Source organism: Cervus canadensis, chromosome 26, assembly GCF_019320065.1.
Source record: "Cervus canadensis isolate Bull #8, Minnesota chromosome 26, ASM1932006v1, whole genome shotgun sequence".
NCBI lineage: Eukaryota > Metazoa > Chordata > Mammalia > Artiodactyla > Cervidae > Cervus > Cervus canadensis.
In genome coordinates, this window is record NC_057411.1 from 51,558,711 (window position 1) to 51,581,596 (window position 22,886).

General features: G+C 57.5%; 2 protein-coding genes across 17 annotated transcripts in view; one reads left to right on the plus strand and one right to left on the minus strand.

Moving 5' to 3' along the window:
- The window catches only part of CFAP99 (cilia and flagella associated protein 99), a 38,109-nt gene extending 22,828 nt beyond the window's left edge, over window positions 1-15,281 (minus strand). For 2 of the 8 annotated variants that reach the window (XM_043448086.1, XM_043448081.1), the window contains exon 1: window positions 303-587. Coding sequence is in view for 3 of the 8 variants with exons in the window: in XM_043448080.1 (XP_043304015.1) it covers window positions 6,066-6,176 (111 nt within the window). In the remaining 5 variants the exon portion in view is untranslated. Of the gene's footprint in view, window positions 1-285; window positions 588-6,065; window positions 6,193-6,963; window positions 7,102-14,691 lie in introns of those variants that run through there. The other 6 variants (XM_043448084.1, XM_043448082.1, XM_043448080.1 and 3 more) reach the window with 5 other exon arrangements.
- ZFYVE28 (zinc finger FYVE-type containing 28) overlaps window positions 13,733-22,886 on the plus strand; it is a 97,069-nt gene continuing 87,915 nt past the window's right edge. For 6 of the 9 annotated variants that reach the window (XM_043448067.1, XM_043448070.1, XM_043448075.1 and 3 more), the window contains exon 1: window positions 13,733-13,884. In XM_043448067.1, coding sequence (XP_043304002.1) covers window positions 13,846-13,884 — 39 coding nt within the window. In that variant the 5' untranslated portion in view covers window positions 13,733-13,845. Of the gene's footprint in view, window positions 13,885-14,750; window positions 14,821-22,886 lie in introns of those variants that run through there. The other 3 variants (XM_043448076.1, XM_043448077.1, XM_043448068.1) reach the window with 2 other exon arrangements.

Below are 22,886 nucleotides of genomic sequence, written 5' to 3' on the forward strand. Positions count from 1 at the left end.
TCAGCGGTCACCCAGCAAGTCTTTGTAAAGGAAAGTCTGATGGCGCCTGTGCTTGATGGAACCCTCTAGGAGGAGTCCTTCCGAGGCCCCCGCCCCCACGAGGCCCCGCCCACCGGGCTGCAGTCCCGCGGCGCTGGCGAGCCCCCAGTCAAGGCCGGCTGTGCCCTCCGCCTGCAGGGCTCTGCCCTGCACGCTTGCTCCCCATGCCCATCAGGCCTTGGCTCAGATGTCACCAGACCCGGGAGGCACCCCAGCCACCCCCCAGGGTCACCCGTGGCCCCTCACCCCGCAGGATCGCGCACCGGTGCTTACTGCCCCTCCGTGGCTCCAGGGTCACCCGGGTGCTCACGACGGGTGGGCCGCCCTGCCTCCGTGGGGGGCCGCGGGCAGGTGGGCACAGGGCGGGGCTCCTCGCCTCGCAGCACAACCAGGAGGGGAGGGGCGGCCTCGCTCAGGTCGGCTCGGGTCTCAGGAGCCAGGACCCTGCCTCTTTTTCCCTCTCAGGCTCCCCTGACCCCCTGGCTGTGCCCACACAGAGGGCGCGAGCCCCAGCTGGGCGGCAGCCCCGCCCCCCGCCCCTCTAACTCCCCGCCTTTGTCAGGGGAAGCCTGGAGCGGTGAGTCAGCAGAGCTCGCTCGAGGGACGAGGGACGCCCTGAGTCAGCGCTACCCGCGCTGAGGCCTCCCCGCTCAAACCGCGGAGCTCCACTCTGCATCCCCTCAGCGCCTGGGTTTGGGGCCTTGAGCGTTATGATACGTCAGAGCTTGGAGCCTGCGGCTACAGGCCCGAGGCCGTCTGCCCCGGGAGAAGGCAGGGCTGCGCTGGGCCAGGGGGCTGGGCAGGCGAGGAGCCCCGCATGCCAGGCCCTCACCCCGGGAAGGTCCAGCCGGAGGCCGGGGGCGGGGGTGGCGGAGAGGAGACTGAGGTCCACACAAGTGACATGAAGGACGCTGAGCCCTAGACTGGTCCTCCTGGCCGGGCCAGCGGAGCATGCAGGCTGAGGTCCGGACCCTCCTGAGGAGCCCTCAGCACTGGAGTCAGACGCCCCTAATTCTGGGCCAGCCTCGGTCACTGAGGCCAGAGGGTGACCCCCGCCACCCCGCAAGGGGCCTCTGAGCTCCAGGTACAGTTTAGGGCCTTGGTCAAGTTCAGGGCTCCTGCGTCTGGGGACCCGGGAGGGCAGGGGCCCTGTGGGCAGGGGGGGCCAGAGACCCAAAAGCCTGCTGCTGGCTCAACATGTCCGGCAGCGCCTCCGACAGCAGGTGCTTGGGTTCACGGGCCCCGCTTGTTGGCCGGAGCCCCAGGGCCGGCGCAGAGCTGCAGCGGGCTCCGGGGCTGGGAGGGGACCCAGACGCTGATTGCCACAACCCAGGGTTTGTAACGCATGTCACCAAGACCCAGGGGCTCCCACTAATCAGTGACACAGAGCCATAAGTCGGTTAGAAGAGGAGGCGAAGGAAACCAAGGCTGCCAATGCACACGCAAGCCCTTCTCCCCTCCTTCCTGCCGGACAGGAGAAAGCTGTCTTGCTGGGGAAGGCAATGCGCCCGCTACAACTTCTCCTGGCCCCTTGCTGATGTGGCTCGTGGCTCCAACTGATGAGATCTGACGGCACATTGCTAGGTGTGGCCTCCAAGAAACCTCCTTGAACGTCAAGCAGATTCTGCTGGCGCCCCCCTTATACTGTTTGCCTTTCTCCTCTCCTCTCTGGGACCTGGGTGCAATGCTGGAGCAAGGCAGCCACTTTGTGACTACAAGGCAAGCGGTACATTCTAAGGACGGATAAGCAGAGAGGAAGGAGAACGAGTTCCTAACGACGCCACGGAGCTGCTGGCACCCACCCTGGGCGGCCTCTCCGCCGACTGCTTCTTACGTGAGCAAAGACACCTCTGATTTCTTTAAGTCACCGCTTTCCTGCTGTTGCTGTGGCCAAACACCGTTTCCTAATAGACATGGGTTCAAGCAGGAAGGTCAGAACAAGAAATACTCGTGAAAATATAACAGGAGAAATGCTGACTGTAACCACACCAACTGCCTTTGCCCAGCTATTTCATGGGAAAAGATAAAAACGTTTGTGAGCACATCACATAAGCAGGGACAGTGTCAATAAGGAGACCTCTGTGTCAGGTCAGCTGGCCAGATCTCTTGAAGTTACAAAGGCCAGTACTCTTTCTCTCTCGTGTGTTTTCTGGAACTTGACTCTGGGTGTGCCTGCCCAGGCGCAGAGGGACAGGGTGGTTTGGAACAGTTACAGACTGGAAACAACAATGACCTCATCCACAGGGCATGGTTATGGTGGTTCCGGCACACTCAGTGACAAGGATGCTCACGGCTTTACGACAAGAAGAGGGAGCGATCCCCGTGACCCCTCGTTACGTGGGGAAAGAGAAGGGCAGGACTGTGTTTAATGTACTACCATCTTGTAAAAGACTTTAAAAATTATATATACTTATTTACAGCTTTCACATGTAAAGTTTATAGTGTGAACAAAAATGTTTCCAGATCTATTATATTACCTGCGTGAGACAGGTCTGGACTGTCTCTCTGGATGGAGGTCACTGGTCTCCCAGTGGGGATACCCACACTGCATACCGTATTGAGCCTTTGGGTTTGGGATCTCTGATCCAAAGTACATCGGGTATTTTTTAAGATATCCATTAAAATAAAAACCCTGTCCCGAGCCCAGGTTTCCTCTCACACTGTGGACCAGAAAGTGAAAAGAGGCTCCCTGGGGCTGGCCACCGCACCAGGCCTCTCCACCAGGACCTGGGCTGTGTTTCCAGGCTCCGCCTACCCCTGCCTTCCCCCAGCCTCTTGCACAAGCCCCTTCCCACACCCTCGCTTCCCCTGTGGCTGGGGGACTGGCCTTTCCCACCCCAGGCTGTCTGATTGGGCCCCTCTCCTGCCGGCCCTTTCATTCCCCTGCTCAGAACTCGCCTGCCCTCCTGCCCACCGTTTGCTGAGCGGCGGGGTCTCCTGGACTAACACCTTGCTCTCCTCCACTGCCGCCTACAATTCTCTTCTCCTCCTCCTTCCGCCCGCCCCCGGGCATTCTCTCTCAAAGCCAGACCCTCCTTTGGGGGCCGCTCAGGCCTCAGGGCTTTCTGCCGCACCCCACCTCTGTCCTGCAGGCCCGCGTCCATCTCTGGATGTTCCTAGGCCCAGCCTGCCCAGCCTGGCACCTGAGCCGTGGTGCTGCGTGGCCCGGAGGAGTGATGCCCACGGGCTCCAGGAAACTGTCCCGTCAGCCCCCCCGATAGGATGCCCTAATGAAAGGCTACTTGCTCCAATGAGAGGTTAACCCGCTTGTGCGGGCTGGAAGGGCCTGGGGCACGAGGGGGCGGTGGGATGCACCCGCGGACTCCTGCTCCTCCCTGAGGACCGGGCCTGCCTGCCTCGTGGCTGGTGCAGCCCCACCCGTCCTTTCTCCCGCGGGGTGCTCTGGGCCCCCAGCCGCATCCCCAGGGCCACTTCCCCCCACCGCGTAGGCTGGCATCTGGAGAGGCTGCTCCCCACGCCTCAGCCCTGCCTCGGGCCCGGTGGTGCTGCCGGAGAACTTTCTCCCGATGGCAGATGGATCCCTTTCAGATGTGAGACCGAATCTTCTCCCACTGACATATGTTCTCTGTGCAAGAATGCCATCGGGACTGGGGGCTGGGGGCTGCTCCGTGTGTGTGTGTGTGTGTGTGTGTGTGTGTGTGTGTGAGGGGAAGGATCCCCAAGCTTCCGTCTGCAGAGAGAGAGTCCCCACACCCTAACCCCGCTCCACTAACGACCTTTCCCTGTCTTGACATGATGCATATCTGCAAAGAATGGGGTCTCCAAGGTCACACTCACAGGGCTTCCCTGGAGGCTCAGTCAGTAAAGAATCCGCCTGCAATGTGGGAGACCCGGGTTCGATCCCTGGGTTGGGAAGATCCCCTGGAGGAGGACATGGCAACCCACTCCAGTATTCTTGCCTGGAGAACCCCATGGACGGAGGACAATGGTGGGCTACAGTCCATGGGGCCAGCAAGGAGTCGGACAAGACTGAGAAACTTCACTTCCACTTTTCACAGGGACCCGGCAGTCAGGACGTCAACACACCTCTGGGGGGACCCAGCTGAACCCACAGCCCTGCCCTCCCCAGACTCTCTGCCTGTGGGTATTCTGTGCTGCGTCCCTCTCTGCCAGGTGGCAGGCTTGAGCCCTGGTCGAACCAGAGCGGTGTCCTGACCCAGCTGGAAATAAAGGCTTGCTCTCCAAACTGGGTCAGATCCCAGTGCCCCTGCACTGGGCCCAGGATGGCTTTCTGGAAGGGTGTGAGAGGACCAGTGACCTGGACAAGAAGCTGCCTCTCGGTTCAGCGTGAGCACCTGCACCTGGGGAAGACTTGGGCCGCGGTGGGGCGGGCATGGTGCCTTCACCGCGGTGGGCTTCCTCACGTACTGTCATCAAGCCACAGCCCACCAGGTGACGACCAGGGCTCATTTCCTATGAATAAGCCATTGTGAAAGTGTTAGTCACTCGGTTGTGTCTGACTCTTTGTGACCCCGTGGACTGTAGCCCACCAGGCTCCTCTGTCCATGGGATTCTCCAGGCAAGCGTACTGGAGTGGGTTGCCGTGCCCTCCTCCAGGGGGTCTTCCCAACCCAGGGATCAAACCCATGCCCCCTGCAGTGGAAGCACGGGTCCTAACCACTGGACTGCCAGGGAAGTCCCATCCCAAGGTTATTTGTTGTAACAAACCCAACTTTCAGTAATGATTCTGAGGTGATTCTGGAAAAAGAAAGGCATTAACTTTGCAGTTTCTGCTGAGCAGTGAGGGATGTCCCGCAGGGCTTGCGGTGGGACAGGGCACCCAGAGGTCTCGATGAGAAATGTGGGCGGTGCTGGGATTAAAGCCAAGAGGCCTTTCTTGTCTTCGGGCCAGGAAGGGGGCAGCATCTATGGGTGAGGGGAGGGAGGCGGGACAGACTGAGGGAGCAGCCAAGGGGGCAGCTGTCTCCTGGGACGCGGCTTCCAGGCCAGCTTCGACCAGCAAGGAGAGGGACCGCGGACGGGCCTGACCTTGGCTGTTTTCATCCTTCCCTCCAAACGCTTTGGGAGGAGAGTTTGAGGGAGAGGAGGGGAGCAGAGGTGCGGGGGAGGGGGGTGCATCCCACGCCCCAGTCCTTGCTGACCAGCAGGGCTCCAGAGGGCAGAGACACTCTTATCTGAACCACCCCGGGGAGCAGCGGTCCCGAGGTTTCCCTTGTGAGACAGGCTTTGGTATCCAGGCCTCCTCTAGCCCCTGCGGGCACCGCCAGGGCCCTCCCCACTCCAGGTTTTCCAGCGGTGGGGCCACAAGGGGGCTGATGAAGGCAGAGGGGAGGGTGGGTCTGTGTGCAGCCCCGGGGCGGCGTGTGAGGGCGAAGCAGCTCACGGCCCTGCTAAGCCGGGGAGGGCCGCTGCTGGCACTTAAAAGCGGGCGGGGGGCGGGGGGGCTGCAGGCCGAGTGTCCCCCCCAAGCCCTTCTTTGGGAGCACGTGGCCTTCTCTGATGCCCTGTCCACGGGGCCCGCGCCCCGATGTCCTGAAGGTGGCACCTGCGTCATCACCTGGCCCTGTTCCTGGGCACCGGCCCTTGATAGACAGACCCACGGAAGCGGGGACAGGTCACAGGGCGGCCCCCGAGGTGCTAGAGGGACCAGACCCCAGTCCACCCAGGGTCTCTCCGCACGTGCGTCAAGGGGGGCCACGGAACAGGGACCTCCGGGGCTCGGGGACGGGAGCCCAGGAGCTCTTTCTGGTGTGGCCCCAATGCCCGGCACACAGCTCTGCCCCGGACGGGAAGACCCTGGTGGGGTGGGCTGGGGAGACGCCTGCGAGGCTGGCGCTCGTCCTCCTGCAGGGAGGACGGCCGACCCTGCAGACACTCCTGGGTTACGGGCCACATTCCTGGGTCGCGGCAGCAGCCTTTGGCCAGCTGGGAATCTTGCCTCGGGCCTCTCCATGCGAAAGACGATGGGATGAGAGTGAAAAGCTCCTGGCGGGGGTCATGGCCATGGCCCCCCCTCGAGCCTCGAGCCCCAACCTGGACCCTACCTGCAGGGAGTCAGCCACGGCCTCCAGGAACTGCTCGGGACTGTCCTTCTTAGGCTGAAATCGGTCCAGGTGCTTCATCACTGTTTCAATGCATTTCCCATAGTAGGCCATCTTCCGGGGCGGGACCCTAAGAGCAAACCCGACAGGTCACACTTTCCGTGCGCCCTGGGCTGCCGACCCGGCAGAGGGTGAAGGACCCTCACTGAGCTCACAGGGGGTCCACCGGGGAGCCTCACATGGCGAGGAGTGCCAGAGGAAAGTGGGGGCCCCGGTGGGCATAAGCCCAGGCCCACCTCCTGGACAGCATCCCTGCAGGCCTTGGGGAGCCTGCCCCCGGCTCCTGCTCGCCCACAGCCCCTGTAGCCTTCTCGCCCATGGAGGGAGGGTCCCAGGATGACCCCTGAGGGAGCCCAGACCAGCGTGGAGGCCCCTGAGTCAACCCGAGTGTCCCTCAGCCCAGCTGGGGCGTGGTGACAGGTGACTCAGCAGTTCTGCTCAGAGGAGGGGGGAACCTCGTCACAGAAGTCTGGGACAGGAAGAGTCCTGAGGTCTCCACGTTCGGTACCCCCATTTTAACGGTGAGGTAACCAGCACCTTGGTTGGTACTGAGGCAGTGGGGGACAGGGAGGCCCGGTGAGCTGCCCTCCACGGGGTTGCAAAGAGTCGGATGTGACTGGGCTACGGAACAACAATGACAACCAGCACCCAGGGAAGACGCCAGGCCTGAACATTCCAGAAACGCAGCAGCTCCAGCAGACTGGCTCGCTCAGAGCCCTTCTCTGGCAGACCCTGGAGAAGCTGCTTGGGGTGGGATGGGCCCCCAGGAACCGGTTCTAATAGGTGACCCCCACATTGTCCTCAGAGCAGGGTGGCCAAGCCCCAGGAGCTCCCATCTCACCCCGTCTTGGTTCCAGGCTGACTGAGCAGCTTCTGGGTCACCACGCAGCTGGTTTCCCAGGCACCAGCTATCAGCAAGGCCGGCTTCTCCCTCCGCTAAGCTGGACCGGCTCCCGAGAGCAGCCCGCAGCCCTAGGTCCTGCAGGTTTGAGACCGAGTGGAGAAACACGGGGGGTCACCAGTGAGCGGCCAGCCCCAGCCAGTCACGGCCCACGGGGTGAGACCCCACACCATCACCGTAAAGAGAGCGAAGGCCCAGTGCCACCAGATGCCGCAGAGAGCCTCTGACACCAACCACGGAAACAGAAACCAGCCGAAAAGGACGTTTGAGAACAGCAGGAACAACCCAGAAACAAACAACTACGCCAGCTCAGAGAGAGGGAGAGAGATGGTATTCATGAAGCATCTGAGGGAGAAGAGAGTTCTTGGAAGTTAAAGTGTGATAGCAGAGCGGGAGACTTAAATAGGAGAGGCCAAGACAGAGTGGCGGAGAGAGAGCAGAAAAACAGGACGACGTCGAAAGTGGGGGAAAAAAGCACCAAGAAATTGAGACCCGTCCGAGAGACCCATTGTGCATTCCAACTGACAGGGGTTTCCGAAAGACAGGAGAGACATGATACAAGAGGATGTCCTGGCAGTGACAGATGGGGGCCCCGCAGGCAGGTGGTGAGGGAGGGACAGGGCCAGGTGTGGGCAGCCCCAAGCCCCCCGACAGTGACTCTGGGCACCAGGCCCCAGGGAACCCCTCTCCAGCCCGGAAGGATGATGGCTCCGGAGGCAGTGATGGGTCCTGGTGGTGCCAGCAGCTGACTCCCCGCTACCCATGGGTGATGGACGGGGAGGCCCAGCCCCTAGCCCGGGCAGTGTGCCCCGAGAGGGGCAGGCGTGGGACTGGAAAGCCGGAGGTTTTTCCAGGAAGGTGACAGCAGCGGGCAGGCTGGGGGCACCTCCCTGAGCAGTTTTCAGACGCTTTGCCGCCTACCCTCCTCGGGAGAGGGAGGGCAGCGCTGAGCTGCCGGGGGTCCGTACACCTGGGCGGTGCCACCCCGCACGGAGGCCTGACTGGGCCCTTCGGCTCCTGGGGCCCGCTTTGGGGCCTGGCCCCCGCCCCGCGTGGACACAGAAGCTGGCAGGGCTCCTCCCAAATGGGGCTGGAGGAAAGGCCTCGTGGGCCTCAGAAACATGCTGGAACTGGCCTGCAGCCCTGGGTCCAGGGGAGGGCCCGCCCACCCTGGAGACCACGTCTCAGGAGGGTCAGTGGATCTGGAGACAGGTCTACTCCACCCAGGGCCAGCCGCGTGAGCAACGGCCATGACCCACGAAGGCTCGGGGGGTGCCCAGGAGCTCCTGCCTCCACACCGCTCCTTGTAGCCAAGAGCTCCTGAGCTGCCGCCACCACCAGGATCCATCCATCACCACCTCGGGGCGGGAGGTCTGGGAGGGGCAGCCTCCGGTCCACGGACTCTCCTTCCGCTCCAGCCATCACTAGCACCCCCAAGTTCTCAGCTGCTGCGGGACCCGGCAGAGCCTCCTCAGCGTGCCCCCCTCCTTAGGCTGGGGTCAGAGCCCCTGGACTCTTTTCCGTCCTCGCCCCGGCCCTGCCCGCTTGGGCTTCTCACTGGCTCAGAAGCCCCATCACATGTCTCTCCAGAAACTCGAGCTTTCTCTCTCTGGTGAGCTCCTAGGCACCACTCAGCACCCCAATCAAATATCACCACTTGTGAAGCCTTTCCTCCTCCTCCCTCCGCTCTCCCCTTCTCTGGGCCTCCTCCAAAGTCGTCCCAACTGCCCTTAAGCTCCCGTGAGCCCCTGCGGCAGGGTCTGCCTTGCCACCTCTGAGTCCCTTGCCCTTCCCCTGGAGCCGGCCCTCAGCACCAGCCACAGAATTGTCTGTGGAATGAATGAGGAACTGTAAACATGTCCGCCAGGATAGACCACGCTAAATGGTTCTTGTGTTTCAATCTGCTGTTTCAATCACACCAAGAGTTATGATCCAGAGAGAGAGACCTACCCATGATGCTTTTTAAGCCTTGGCTTCCACAGGTTCTATAATTCAACAGAGCTCAGCTCTACTGTCTCGTTTAGTTGGACAGTAATAGATGCTTCAGTGGCATTCATGAGGCAGGTTACCGAGGAAGAGAGCCACCTGGGGTTGGGGAGGGGGGCCGGCCTCTTCATCCCCAAGGAGGGTTTCCTGCCTGTGGCCCAGGCTGGGGTCTAAAGTCCTCCACCACCCACTCCACCAGATCCCGGAACTGCATGGAAGAGGCACCCTGTCAACACGATAAGGGAAATAACAGTTGACTCCAGGGGTCACAAGGAAGTCCTAAACCTAGGCAAAAAGTCTATTTTTATGAAAGCGATGTCAAGTATCAGTTTTTCTCCTTCCCCCGCACTGCGGTCACGTGGGGGTGCGGCCCTGGGGCACGCTCAGCCTGGAGGGACTGGGTAGAGAGATCCCTGCCACGCCTGATGTGGGCACTGAGAGGGCACATGTGTGTATGTATGTGTGTATGTGTGTGTATGTATGTGTACATGTGTATGTGTGGGTGTATGTGTGTATGTGTATGTGTGCATGTATGTGTGTGTGTGGGTGTATATGTATGTGTGTATGTGTGGGTGTATATGCATGTGTGTATGTCTATGTATGTGTGGGTGTATGTGTGTGTGTATGTATGTATGTATGTATGGGTGTGTGAATGTGTATATGTGTGTGTGTGTGTGTGTATGTGCATGTGTATATATGTATGTATGTGTGGGTATATGTATGTGTATATGTGGTGTGTGGATATATATGTGTGCAGTGTATGTGTTTATGTATGTGTGCATGTGTATGTGTATGTATATATGCATATGTGTGTACATATGTATATATGTGTATGTGGGTGTGTATGTGTATGTGTGTGTGTATGTGTATGCGTGGGTATGTATGTGTATATGGGCATGTGTGTGGGTGGGTGTACGTATGTGTATATGTGTGTATATATATATATGCGTGCGCATATGTGTGCGTATGTGTGTGTATATGTGTGTGGGTGTGTATAGTGTATGTGTGGATGTGTGTATGTATATGTATGTGTGTGTGTGTGTGTGGGTGTATGTGTATATGATGTGTGTGGGGGTGTGTGTGTATGTGGTGTGTGGGTGTATGTGTGTATGTATGTGTGTCTATGTATGTATGTGTGTATGAATGTGTATATGTGTATGTGCATATGTATGTGGGTGTGTGGGTGTATGTGCATGTGTGTATGTCCACATATGTGTAGGTGTGTATATGTGTATACGTGTATGTATGTGTGCATGTGTATGTATATGTATATATGCATGTGTATGTGTGCATATGTGGATGTATGTGTATGGGTGTGTATGTGTACATATGTGTATACGTGTATGTGGGTGTGTATGTGTGTGTATCTGTATATGTGGGTATGTATGTGTATATATGTGTGTATATGTATGTGTGCATGTGCACATGTGTTTATGTATATGTGTGTGCATATGTGTATGTATATGTATGTGTGCATGTGTATGTATATATGCATGTGTGTATGTGTATGTATATATGTGTGTGCATGTGTATGCATGCATACGTGTATGTGTGTATGTATATATGTGTATGTGTATATGTACGTATGTGTGCACATGTATGCATATACATATGTATGTGTGTATATATGTGTGAATGCGTGTGTATGTATGTGGGTGTATGTGTATGTGTGTATGCGTATGTATGTGTGTATGTGTATGTATGTGTGGTGTGTGGGTGTATGTGTGTATGTACGTGTGTGTCTATGTATGTATGGGTGTATGAATGTGTATATGTGTATGTATGTGCATATGTATGTGTGTGTGTGTGCATGTGTGTATGTCCATGTATGTGTGGGCGTATTTATGTGTATATGTGTATGTATGTGTGCATGTGTATGTATATGTATATACGCATGTGTATGTGTGCATATGTGGATGTATGTGTATGGGTGTGTATGTGTACATATGTGTATACGTGTATGTGGGTGTGTATGTGTGTATGTGTATATGTGGGTATGTATGTGTATGTGTGTGTATATGTGTGCGTGTGTGCATGTGCGTATGTATATGTGTATATGTGTATGTATATGTATGTGTGCACGTGTGGGTGTATGTGTGTATGTACACATACGTGTATGTGTGTATATATGTGTGTATATGTATGTATGTATATGTGCATATGCATGTGTGTATGTAAATACATATGTATGTGTATATATGTGTGAATGCGTGTGTATGTGTATGTGTGTATGTGTATGTATATGTATATGTGTGTGTGTGTCTGTGTGTCTGTGTGTAACGGCACCTGGGCAGGAGGGCTTTCCTCCCCACACCTCCCCTACTGTCCTGGAGCTGGAACATTCTGAAAATAGGATGACCTGAGGGGCTGTTTGGTGATGAGGCAAGTCAAGGAGGAGCAAGAGAGCCATCCAAGGCCTCTCTGTCCAGAGAGACCTGGATGGAAGGGACTGGAAGCAGTGAAAGGAGGGGAAGGGTGGAGGATACAGAGAGGAGGCCCCCCTTCAATTCTGGCTCATTGTCAGGCCCGTGGGCTCCTGGAGTGGGGAATGGGCACCCCGCACCTGCCACAGAGGGCTGCCTGTAAAGGTGGACATTGGAAGAGGCACTTGAATTCTGCATTCCAACTGAAATTAGCCTAGAATCTTAGTCAAAATAGTCACAACTTTGGGTAGGAAATAGGTATTGAAGTTCATCCAATTCCGATGTGTGCTTTTAGCACCTAAGCTTTATTTTAATGGTGTAAAACCATACATGTGGGTAAGTGAGATTTAATTCCCAAGCTTATTGTTTTTTTTTAGTATTGATTTTAACTCCAGTAATCAGGCCGTGACTGTCTCATATTTAAGGAAACTTTAAAGGTGGGCTGGACCAAGTCTTTTCTTATCAAATCCTTTACAGACAGAAATGAGATTACACGAGGAGATTTAAATTCCATAATTCCATCAGATACACACTAGTTCAACACTCTCAGTCACTAGAGAGGTTTAATTTACACAGATCCCAAATGTGTGCTAACTGAAATATATTCTTTTCCTGCCTTTAAATTCTGATTAAAGCCAGTCTCCTAAGGATTTCTGCTAAGTCATGCTCAGATGACTTTGTTTAAAGTACAGACCCATGTGGCAGGTTTTGTTGGTTGCTTTTCAATCTCCTCTCTTCCTTCTTCCCTGAGTACAAAACCCTGATTTTTAGTTGGGCCCATTGTTGCCTAACTGAAAGAGGACATTTCTTAGCCTTCCTGGCATCTGGGTATGGCAAGAAGTGGAAGCATCTTGGAGACTTCCAGAAAGTCTCCTTGTAAGAGATGGGCATACACTTCCTCTCTTTTCCATCTTGCTGCCTGGACTCAGGAGGTGATGGCAGGAACTTAGGAAGCAATTCTGGACAATGAGGAAACATGCAAAGATGGCAGAAGAGCAAGTTAGAGGAACCCAGATCTCCCTGATGACTTTTGAGGGTGTCATATCTCTCATGATTTCCTCCCCATGGGCCTATTTCTTTGAAACATTAATAACCTTGTCTGAGTCAGGTTTGCATAAAGCTGAACCTAATCCTAACTATTGGGCTCATGGTAAAGAATCCACCCTGCCAATGCAGGAGACTCGGGTTCGATCCCCAGGGAAGATCACCTGGAGGAGGAAATGACAACCCACTCCAGTATTCTTGCCTGGATAATCCCAAAGACAGAGGAGCTTGGCGGGCTACAGTCCATGGGGTCACAAAGAGTCAGACATGACTGAGAGACTAAGCACAGCACTAGCACTTAACAGATTCTCAAATTTTTTTTTTAATTGTTTTTTTTGGATCCAAATTAGGGCACGCTTGGGGGAAGTAGTGAATACGGGAGAATATCTTCTTAGAAAATATCTCTTGTTGAGATGATTAAAAAAAAAAAAAAGCACTGTTAACTTCAATCAAGGAGTTGGGAAGAAGAGGAGGTTAGCGAAAGCAAGACGGGAAGCAAGAAAGAACGAGCCTGCAGGTCTAGGGAAGTGCAGGTGGGAGGTGCTGGTGCTGAGCCGACGCGCTTTGCCCACTTTCATGCTGCCCTACTCCGCGTACCTGTTAGGCCCCGCCGGTGCTCCGGAACCTCCCTTTTTCGCCACCGACCGCCACACAGCAGTTGTCAGGGGCGGCGGGCACGAGGGGATTCGGGAACAGCAGCGGGTCCCACCCTCTGCACTTCTGCTCCGCCTGGACCTCTGCAACCCCTTGGGCAGGAGCGGTGCTGGGATGCAGTTGGACTGTCGTCACCTAGCAACCGCTGCAAGCTCCGGGGCCTTGGGCGGGAAGACTACAACCCCCAGAATACACAGCGCCCTCGGCGGGGCAGAGGTCGCCCCAAGCAAGGGACACGCCCCTCCCCGCCTCCCCGCAATGCCCTTCGGGACTTGTAGTTCTCGGCGCCGCAGGGCGCGCCGGGTCGCCGGCGGGGGAGCGCGCCTCGGGCGGGGCGCGGCGCGGCGCGCGGATTGGGCAGCCTCCGCGGCTCGCGGCGGGGCCGGGGGCTCGCAGCGCGTCGGCGCATGTGTGGCGCGGGCGGCGGTGGCCGGTGGAGGCGCGGGGTGTCAGTGAGCGGAGAGGCGCCGGCGCCCCAGTGCCCGGTCAGTCCGCGCGTCTGTCCGCGGGTCCGCGCCGCGCGCCGCTCTCCGAGCATCTTCTGGCCGCGCACCTGCCCCGTGCACCTGCCGCCCGCCCGCCCGGCGCCCCCCGGGTCCGCGCGGGACCCCGGCCCGGCCCGGCCCCGCGTCCGCCCCGCGCCGCAGCCGGGGCTAGGCGCAGCGCTGCGGAGGTGAGGGCCGCCGGGGCCGGGCCGGGCCGGGCCGGCGCGGCGATGATGAACAGGTTCCGAAAGTGGCTGTACAAACCCAAGGTGAGCGCTGCCGGGCAGACCCTCCTCCCGGCCGGGGCCGGCCTCTCCGCGGTGCCGCCGACACCCCTCCGGCTACTCGGCGACTTGCAAGCGCGGTCGCCCTCCCCCCCGACTTGCGCGGGTCCCCCCGACCCCCCTGGTGCAAACCCCTCCCGCTCTTACCCTCGCACCGGGGTGCACTCGCTGCCGCGCCTGCCGGCTGTCAGAACCGGCCCCTCGCGCTTCCCAGTCGGGTCCTGCGTGTGCCGGGCTCACACCTCGTGGTGGCCGGCCCGCAGCCCGACCAGAGCCCCCCTCTTAATTCTCCTGGGTTCCGGAAAGACCTCTCCAGTCCCCTCGCTGCAGCGGCGATGACTCCTGCGTTCCTCTTCGCCCCCTCCCTGTTATCCTGGACCCGAATGTACCTCCCACCCGCCCCCCTGCAATCCGAAACGGACCCTCTCTGCGTTTCCCCCAGGTTCTAGAGCGGCCCCCATATCTGTCTCTTTCCCGGGTCCCGGAAGGACCCCTCCTTGCCTGTGTCCGGAGCGGGTCCCCATCCCACTTCCCGAATCAGGACCGATCCGCGGCTGGCCCACTTGGCGTGCGTATCCTTGTCCCGTGCCCACCCGCGTGCGCTGAGCCCAGGGGATGCTCCTGCCCGCCGGCGAAGGGTGAGCGCGCCCGGGGCCGCAGGCTCAGAGGGGCCGGCGGCGAGCTCTTCCCGGCGCGGCGCCCCTCCCTGGTCGTGGGTCGGGGTCTGGGCAGCGTGCCCCGCGCCGCCCTCGGCGGCTGCGCCAGTCGCACTGCGGGCGCTGCGTCCCTTACCGCTCGCTCAGGGCTCGGGTCCACTGCGGCCGGAGCTCGTCGGGGTGCGGCGGTGCGCCCGAGCCGGGTGCGGGGTCCTGGGCGCACCCTAGACTTCCGGGGGCCTAACGCTGGGGGACCGGCGCCGCGGTAGGGCACTGGGGTCTTGGCTGGGAGTTGGGGGTTCTTGGTCGGGGTGGACATCTAGGCGCCTCGGACATCCACAGTGGGGCTGAGAGACCCCAGGGACACCCTCACCCCAAGGCTGACCACTTCTCTGGATCTGGGTTTTCTGACCCCCTCCCCCGCCGGGGGTGGTCTCTCAGGGTCGGGGCGGGGGCCGGTCCTGAAATCTGTGGTCTTCTGGCGCCCGTTTGGGGTCAGCCGCCGTCTGTTGGAGGATGGGCACCCGAGGTCCGGCCGCGAGTTCAGAGACCACAGGGGCTCGTGCGTCATCGCCCGCGGGGTCGCAGAGTTCTCCAGCGTTGGGTTGAAGGCTGAGGGTGCCTGGGACCGCCCCTTGCTTGGCCTTGGCCTCGCCCGGGGGAGGCTCAGGTTCTCTCCTGCCGAGGCGGCTGCAGCCCTGCTCCCACTCATCTTCCCACCTCCCCGTCAGGACGCAGCTGTGTTGGCCGCGTGCTGGGGGGACCCTGATGCCTCCCAGCGCTGCCTGTGGTCTGGGGCCTCCCTGCCCTTGGCTGCCTCCCGCCCAGCCCTCTTCTTACTGCAGTCCCCCCACCCCCACCCCCCAGCAGCGGCTCTGATCCTCCTGGTTGGTGCTGTGTAGGTGGCCAGGAGAGGGGAGCAGCCTCTGAACACGATGTCTGTACAAGGAGTGGCTTTTTGTTTGTGTGACTTCTGTCCCCAGTTAAGGAAAAACCAAACAGACTTTCAGAAGGTTACTTTGGGGGTGGACAGCAGAACCGTTTTTCAGTGGGCAGGAGTGAAAAGAGACGACATATCATAGTAACATTCTACAATCTCTGCAAACACTTTGTCAAGGATCCTTTTTCCAGGTGTGGCTGGGGAAGAGGCCTTGTTTCGAGGGTTGTTGTTGTTCCACCCCATGGACTGCAGCCCGCCAGGTTTCCCTGTCCTTCACCATCTCCCAGACTTTCCAGGATTGCCTGACTAACACATTGTTGGAAGGGATGGAAAAGCAATGCGACACTCTGTTTCATCTGCAGCTGAATAATTCCAGTGGCCCTCCCTGTTTCAGTTTAGGGAAAAGTCTTTAGAAGTGGGAAATGACTCTGCCCTTGAGATTATGCCCCAGAATTGAGAGTTGAGTCCCTAGTTTTCCCTCTCTGCAGGCAGCTCTGCCCTTCCAAAGCCAGCCCCGGGGCTGGGCAGGGCCAGGTGGAGAGCCCGTGAGTCAGTCTGTGCCCGAGGACAAGACGGGGATGTGTTTCTTCTGGTCCCACTCCTTCCCTTAATGTGGTCTCTCGGTCTGTTGTCTGACCCTTGGACTCAAGACATATCTCTGTCTGAGATCTTTGTGTTTGCCCCGAGGCCGGTCAGCCTGAGTGTGGCAGTCCCTTGTTGGACTTCTGTATTTGGGGTTAAATATCTTGATTATTTGAAGGGTTGGAGGAGGTTAGGTCACCCCAGTAGCTTTTCATTTTTCAAACCAAAGCTCCTATTTTGGCCTTAGATTGTGAAACTGACCATGCTTTCTCTCCCTTTGGCATAAGGGAGCAGGAGTCAGTTCTGGGAGGTTTCTGGGCCTGGAAGAGTTGAAGTGTTAAATGCTAGGTGTGGGAGGTGTGTCTGAGAGAGGTTGCTGCCTGTCGTGAGGGTTTTTTTCCACCGTTGTATTTGGATAGATATGCAATTCAAACTGAATTCTTGATTTAATCCCTGCTTTGGTTTAAAACTGAACACTGAGCTTCTTGTTCATCACAATGCAACGGAAAACATTCTGAAACCAAAAATACTCGTTGTTCTTGTAGTTTTGAAAAGCATTTGGAAATGCTTTAAAATATTCTTATATGACGCTTACAATTCTTGATGTCTGAATCATGAATAGCTAACCTAAGTTGAATGACAAACCAGACCAACCTGATGTATACAATAGTTATTTGCAGGCTCTCATACTTCCTTTTATTTTCTTTAAGGCGGTCTTTTAAGCACAATTGTGGTTTTTCTCCGTGGAAGGTGTTTAGGATTTCTAAGTGTCTTTGCTTTTCCTTAGGGGAAAACTTTCCAAGAAAGAGTTAACTCTAAGAATGTGAAATATCTTGGAATAATGGTCTTCATTTTCATCAGAAGTCTCAGTACTTGTGTTTCATGCTGGGTTAGAACTTTCTTCCTGATCCCCGGTGACTGGGCTAAGGGGAGAGGTCCAGGCGCGGGGTGCAGGGGCCTGACCAGGCCCCTCCCGGTCTCCTTGGACGCACTGTGTTTTCCATCCTGGGGAAGAACGGATTGGTGGGTGGGTGGTGTTGCCAGATGGACGGGGATCCCCACGCTTGGCCATGCACCCCGCGAAGAACTCTCTTGTCTGCACCCCCAAACCATGTCTAGGGGTCATTAACTTCCCTTGTCCCACCCTTCTTTGTGGGGAGGCAGTCCTTGTAAATACGGAGCTTTCCCGAGTGAGTTTATCTAGAAACTTCCTGTCAATATTCTGGGTTCAGTTCAGGGATGAACTGGCCTTTTCCAAGAGAAGCTGAGAAACCTGCTGGGTGTGTGCACTTTGTGAAAGAGGCCCTTTGCGCAGTTGAGGTCTGCCAGCTGCGGGGCTGGGGGTGGGGGGTTGTGTGCAAAGCTTCCCACCATGGCTGTTGACCCAGCCTGGTCTCAGTGGCTAGAACAGGCCTGGGCTTGCGTCTGCATGGCCCCCGTCGTCCACGGACACCAGCAGCCACTTGTCCTTGGGGGGCTCCCCCCATGGTGGCTGAGGGTGAGGGGACCCCCACTGGCAGCAAAGCCTCAGATTCAGAAGCATGGCGGGAGGGGTCACAGTGGAGGCGAGTGAGGTGGTGGTCTTCCCGTGACCTGAGTCCTGCTGCCCCGGGCTCTGCACGGGGGCATGACCGTGACCGTGACCGCGGCCGGACGCCCCAGCAGCACCGTCGCGTGCCCCGCTTGGAGCACAGCGAGGACACGGACGGGCACGGATGCGGCTCCAGGGCCTGGGATGTCAGTGCTGACTTCTAGCAGGGCTGCTAACTGGTTCTTTTCCAGCCGATAAATTCTGAGCACCCAGCTGCAGCCGCGGCCGTCCTTGGAGCAGCAGGTCTGTCTCCTGGGAGGTGGGGGCGGGGGGAGCTGCTGGAAAGCCAGGCGGTCTGCCCCGGCCAGCAGGGCCTGGACCGGGAACGGGGCTCCCAAGTCCCGGAAGGATGCTGGGTGGTGCTGAGTCAGAGCGCTGGCCAGGCACACCTGTCTCTTGTCCCTGAGTTCAGAAGGCGCCGGGCCCGCCCCCGCCCCCGGCTGCCCCCACAGAACCATCCTTCTGATGCAGGCCAGCCCAGGCACACAGGAGGGCCTGGGAGTCGCCTGCCAAGGAGGCTTGTAGCACCCACGTTGGGTCTGGTGGGGGACCCAGCAGGCAGCTCTCGTCTCACTCCCGAGGCTCCCCTGCCCTTCGTCCGTGGCTGGGGGCGGGCGGGGGCACGTGGGGGTCGCACCCGCCCAGCCTCTTGCTGCCAGCGTTGGTGGGGAGGGGAGAGGCTGAGCCGCAGACGGGCAGTGAGCGTCAATCTCTGTGCCCGCTCTGTGCCAGCTCTGAGGTCATTGCTCAGGGCTCTGTGCTTTACCATCAATGCAGCGGCCTGTTTACGGGAAGCATGTGATAACGGTTTCTGTTAAATGGGCGAGTCACAGGCAGGGAGCCTGAAGCTTCGGCTAATTGCTGTCTGGCCCGGGAGTCCAGCGGGCGGTGGTGGGGTGTGGGCGGGGGTTGGGGGAGGGGCCTGGGCCTTCGCGTACCATCCCCGTGAATGGGAAGTGTGTTGGGTAATTCCGTTCGCCCTTCTGCTGGAAGGCGAGTGATGTCAGCAGGGCCTCTCGCTCAGGCTGCCCGGAATCCCCAGAGCACAGGCAGGCTGGTGCTCCGCGCATGGAGGTGCCCGTGCGTGACTGGGCGGTCATCTGCCGGTTTCGAAGGCGGAGTCTTGTCGGGCGGATAACCTCCAGCAGCCCCGGCCCGGCGGGGTGTGCCACGTGGCCACACAGGTGGGCACAGGTGAGCTGGTGCCAGTGCAAAGACGAGTGAACGTCTGCAGTGTTGTGGGTGTCGGGATCTCTCCCGTGTCTACCGCCCTCAGTCTTTGCTGCCCGCCTTGGCTCTTGCGTCTCCACAGTGTTGAAGCCACAGATGGGGTGGCAGGCGCCTCACCACCCGCCCACCCCCCCGGCCCTGCCTGCGGCAGGGGTGATGAGACCGGATAGGTGGAGTTTGAGGGGGCCGTCTCTGCCTGAGGTTCACGGTGATGGCTCAGGAGGCGACCTCTGTCTTCGTTGGTGGAGGTCGCAGGCGGGGTCGGAGGTACAGGGTTGAGACGGAGCTGTGCGTGGAGGACTTTACAGGGTCCCAGAGCCCTGCGTGGCTGCCGGTTACTGCCGCCGGGCCATTCACCAGGTGCCCGCCTTCCTTTGGGTGCTCGGCTGCGGGGAGGAGACCCTGACTTGCTCTCCGGCGTCCTGGGCTCTGGTTACCTTCACCCTCCCTGGTGGCAGAGACGCTGCCTGCCATTTGGGTACCCCTCCCAGGTGGGAGTCCAGGGGCGTAATTTCAGCCAGTGTGGGCCTCCGTGGGGTCCACAGCATCAGGCCTGACCCCAGACCTCTTGAGCTGTCATCCCATGGATGTGGCCTGAGTCCCCATTTCCTTGGCTGGAGGTTTAGGACCCAGTAGAGGATCCCAGAGCCGTGGGAAAGGGATGAAGTCAGGCACCAGGGTTGGGCGTGAATGACGGCTTGGGGTAGGTCTCTGAGGCTTAAGGCACCGAGGCTTTGGGGGCACTGGTTAACAGTTCGATTATCCTAAGGCAGCCTTTCTTACACGCGGGATTAACTTACTGGAGTCATCACAGGGGCTAGGACTGAACCTCGGTCTGTCGACCCCAGGCTTGGAGCCCGTATGCACCCCATCCCGAGCTGTGCCTTTCCTGCAGGAATGAGCGGTAACTGTCATCAGTTTTTGCATGGGTCCCACTTGGTGAAACAATTACTTTTGTACTTTTTACAGTTGGATTGCAAAGAAACTTGGATATTGATGGGCAATTCAAGTGTTTGAAGGAGGAAAACAAAAATGAATGGATTTTTTTTTCACTGATCTGAATAGATTAAGCAAAAGTAGAATAGAGCATTTCATGTTATGGTAATTTATGTAGAGTAGTTGGTTAAGATGAATGGAGTGTTTTTTTCCTTCTTACAGTAAGGATTTTGAAGCTCTTCCATTTCTCATTGTCTGGTGCTGGGTGGGGACAGGGGGTTGTTGTGGACACTTCACAGGGGGCTCTCTTCACGGCTGAGGGGGTGTTTTGAGCTCTGCCTGTTGTTCTTGTTCAATCACTAAGTCATGTCATGTCCAACTCTTTGCAACGCCATGGACTGCAGCACGCGGGCTTCCCTGACCTTCACCATCTCCCAGAGTTTGCTCAAACTCATGTTCATTGAGTCGGTGATTCCATCCAACCATCTCATCCTCTGTAGATCCCCTCTCCTTCTGCCTTCAGTCTTTCCCAGCATCAGAGTCTTTTCCAGTGAGTTAGTGCTTCGAATCAGGTGACCAAAGTATTGGAGCTTCAGCTCCAGCATCAGTCCTTCCAGTGAATATTCAGGGTTGATTTCCTGTAGGACTGACTGGTTTGATTCAGCTCTGCCTGGGGGCTCTGTAAGTCTCTGCTGTGGTGGTATTTGTTCCAGCCAACTCTTTCCATTTGACAAACCACCCCCCAACTATGGGGGTATACTGGCTGGGTTCCTGGGGAAAATGGGTTAGCATGCCCACTGTGGGGGTGACGTCGGTAGAACAGTTATTTTTTTTCTTGCATTTTCAATTTTTGAGTATGTTTTCAACAGCTTTTAGGGATATTATAGTTAATAAAAAAAGCCTAAAAGCAGAATCAACTCCTAGATGTCGATACATTTAAGAATTGTGCACCCATGTTCACAGTAACATGAATAGCCAGAAGGTGGAAATAGCTCAAATGTCCATCAACAGTGAACCGGTAAATAAACTGGGATTTATGCCCACAATGGAATACTATGCAGCCATGAAAAGGAATGAAGTACCTAGTGCAACGTGGGTGAGCCTTGAAACCGTGATGCTGAGTGTAAAGAAGCCAGACCCAAGAGGACAAATAGTGAGTGATTCCGTTTATGTGAAATGTCCAGGGAAGGCAAGTCCACTGAGATAGGAGGTGGATCGGTGGCCGCTGGGGTGGGGGTGGGATGAGGAATGATAGCCTGAAGGTAGGGGGTTTCTTCGGGAGGTGGTGGGACAGCTTTAAAACTGGAGCGTGGATGCACTAAATGCCCCTGGATTGCACGGTTTGAAATGATTCCTTGTAGTTGTATGAATTTCACTTCAACTGAAGAAAAGGAATTTTTGGAGAGTTTTTTTTTTAATGAATTGTATTTAGATAATCAAGGAAAAAGGTGTTTTGCGGCTGAACAGAAAGATGCTCGGGTCCACGTTTCTCGGGGGGCTTGGTGTCCTGGGGCCCAGCAGCTTCCAGGTCCCCACGGGCCAGCACCCGTCCAACTCTCCACTCTGGTGGTGTGGGGGTGGCGGCCATGCGCTCTGGGGGGTGTTCTCCGAGGAGGGGTGAGTGGACCGGGGGTCGGCGGGGAGGGGTAGAGAGCCTGTGGGGCCAGGGCTGGGTCAGACGCTAGGGGCATTGGCGCAGGATCACCTGGGTGCTGTCCCAGGAGGGCCGCCTGCCGCCCCTCTGAGGCAGAATTCACCATAAGAAGTCACGAAACTCCTGAGATAGTGGTTCCCCCTGAGCAAGGATCAGAAGCAGCAAAGGTGTGGAATATTACTCAGCCACAAAAGGGAACACATTTGAGTCAGTTCCAGTGAGAACTGACTAGATGACCCTAGAGGCGATTATACAGGGCGAAGTAAGTCAGGAGGAGAAAGACAAATATCGTATATTAGCATATATACGTGGAATCTTGGAAGACGGTACTGATGAGCCTGTTTGCAGGGCCGCAGTGGAGAGGCAGGCACAGAGAACAGACCTGTGGACAGGCGGGGAAGGAGAGGGTGAGGCCGACGAGAGAGTAGCATTGAGACATTGACGGTTCCACGGGTGAGACAGCCAGCTAATGGGAAGCTGCTGTGTCGCGGGGAGCTCAGCCTGCTGCTCTGTGATGACCTGGGGGGACGGGGGAACGTGTGTGTCCACAGAGCCGACGCGCGTCTTACGGCGGAAAGCGACACAGCGCCGTGAAGCTCTTACCCTCCAATTCAGACCAAATTAAGAAAAAGAAGCAGCAAGGCTCACAGAACCACCGTGTGAGCAGCCCAGGGTGTGGGGGTAGGAAGCCACAAGGCAGCACCAGGCCTTTTTATTTATTTAAAAAATTTTAATTATTATTTTTTTTTTGGCTGCGTGATCTTAGTTCCCCAACCAGGAATCGAACCATTGCCCCCTGCAGCGGACGCACCGAGTCTTAACCAGTGGAGCACCAGGGAGCTTCCCTGAGTCTCTTTAAACCAGAGCCAGGGGAAGCTCCTAGAATGAGAAAAGGCAGTCTTTGGGTTTAAAAGCAAAGCCGAGGCCCACCCCAAGGAGTGTGTTAATGGTCGGAGGGGGTTGTTGACCTGGCAGGTATTTGCGGAGGTCACCCAGCGGCTGGCCTGGGAAGTGGGCAGCACCCTGAGGGGCTTGGGGACGGCAGAGGGCAGGAGGAGGGGGTTCCAGGTGCACCTGCGGGGGCTTCCGGGACACGAGGCCGGAGAACGGGAGGCTCCTGTCCACCCGCGTCCTAAACAGCAGGGGCGGTCCTGAGTAGACAGCGCCGAGTGTGGCCTGAGTGAGCTGCTGACTCACGGCACTGAGTGCACGGCCCGTGGGGTCAGCCATGCCGCACCGCGTGGCGGACTCCTTGGGAGGACAGCGGGCGGGGCTGGGCCCCAGGCCTGGAGACCGGGGGCGGGGGGTTCACGGGCAGGGACCTTGCCGGGCCGAGGGAGCTGGGGGGTGCAGGTAGAGGCCCCATGGAGCGGGGCTGCCATCCGCAGAGGAGAGTCG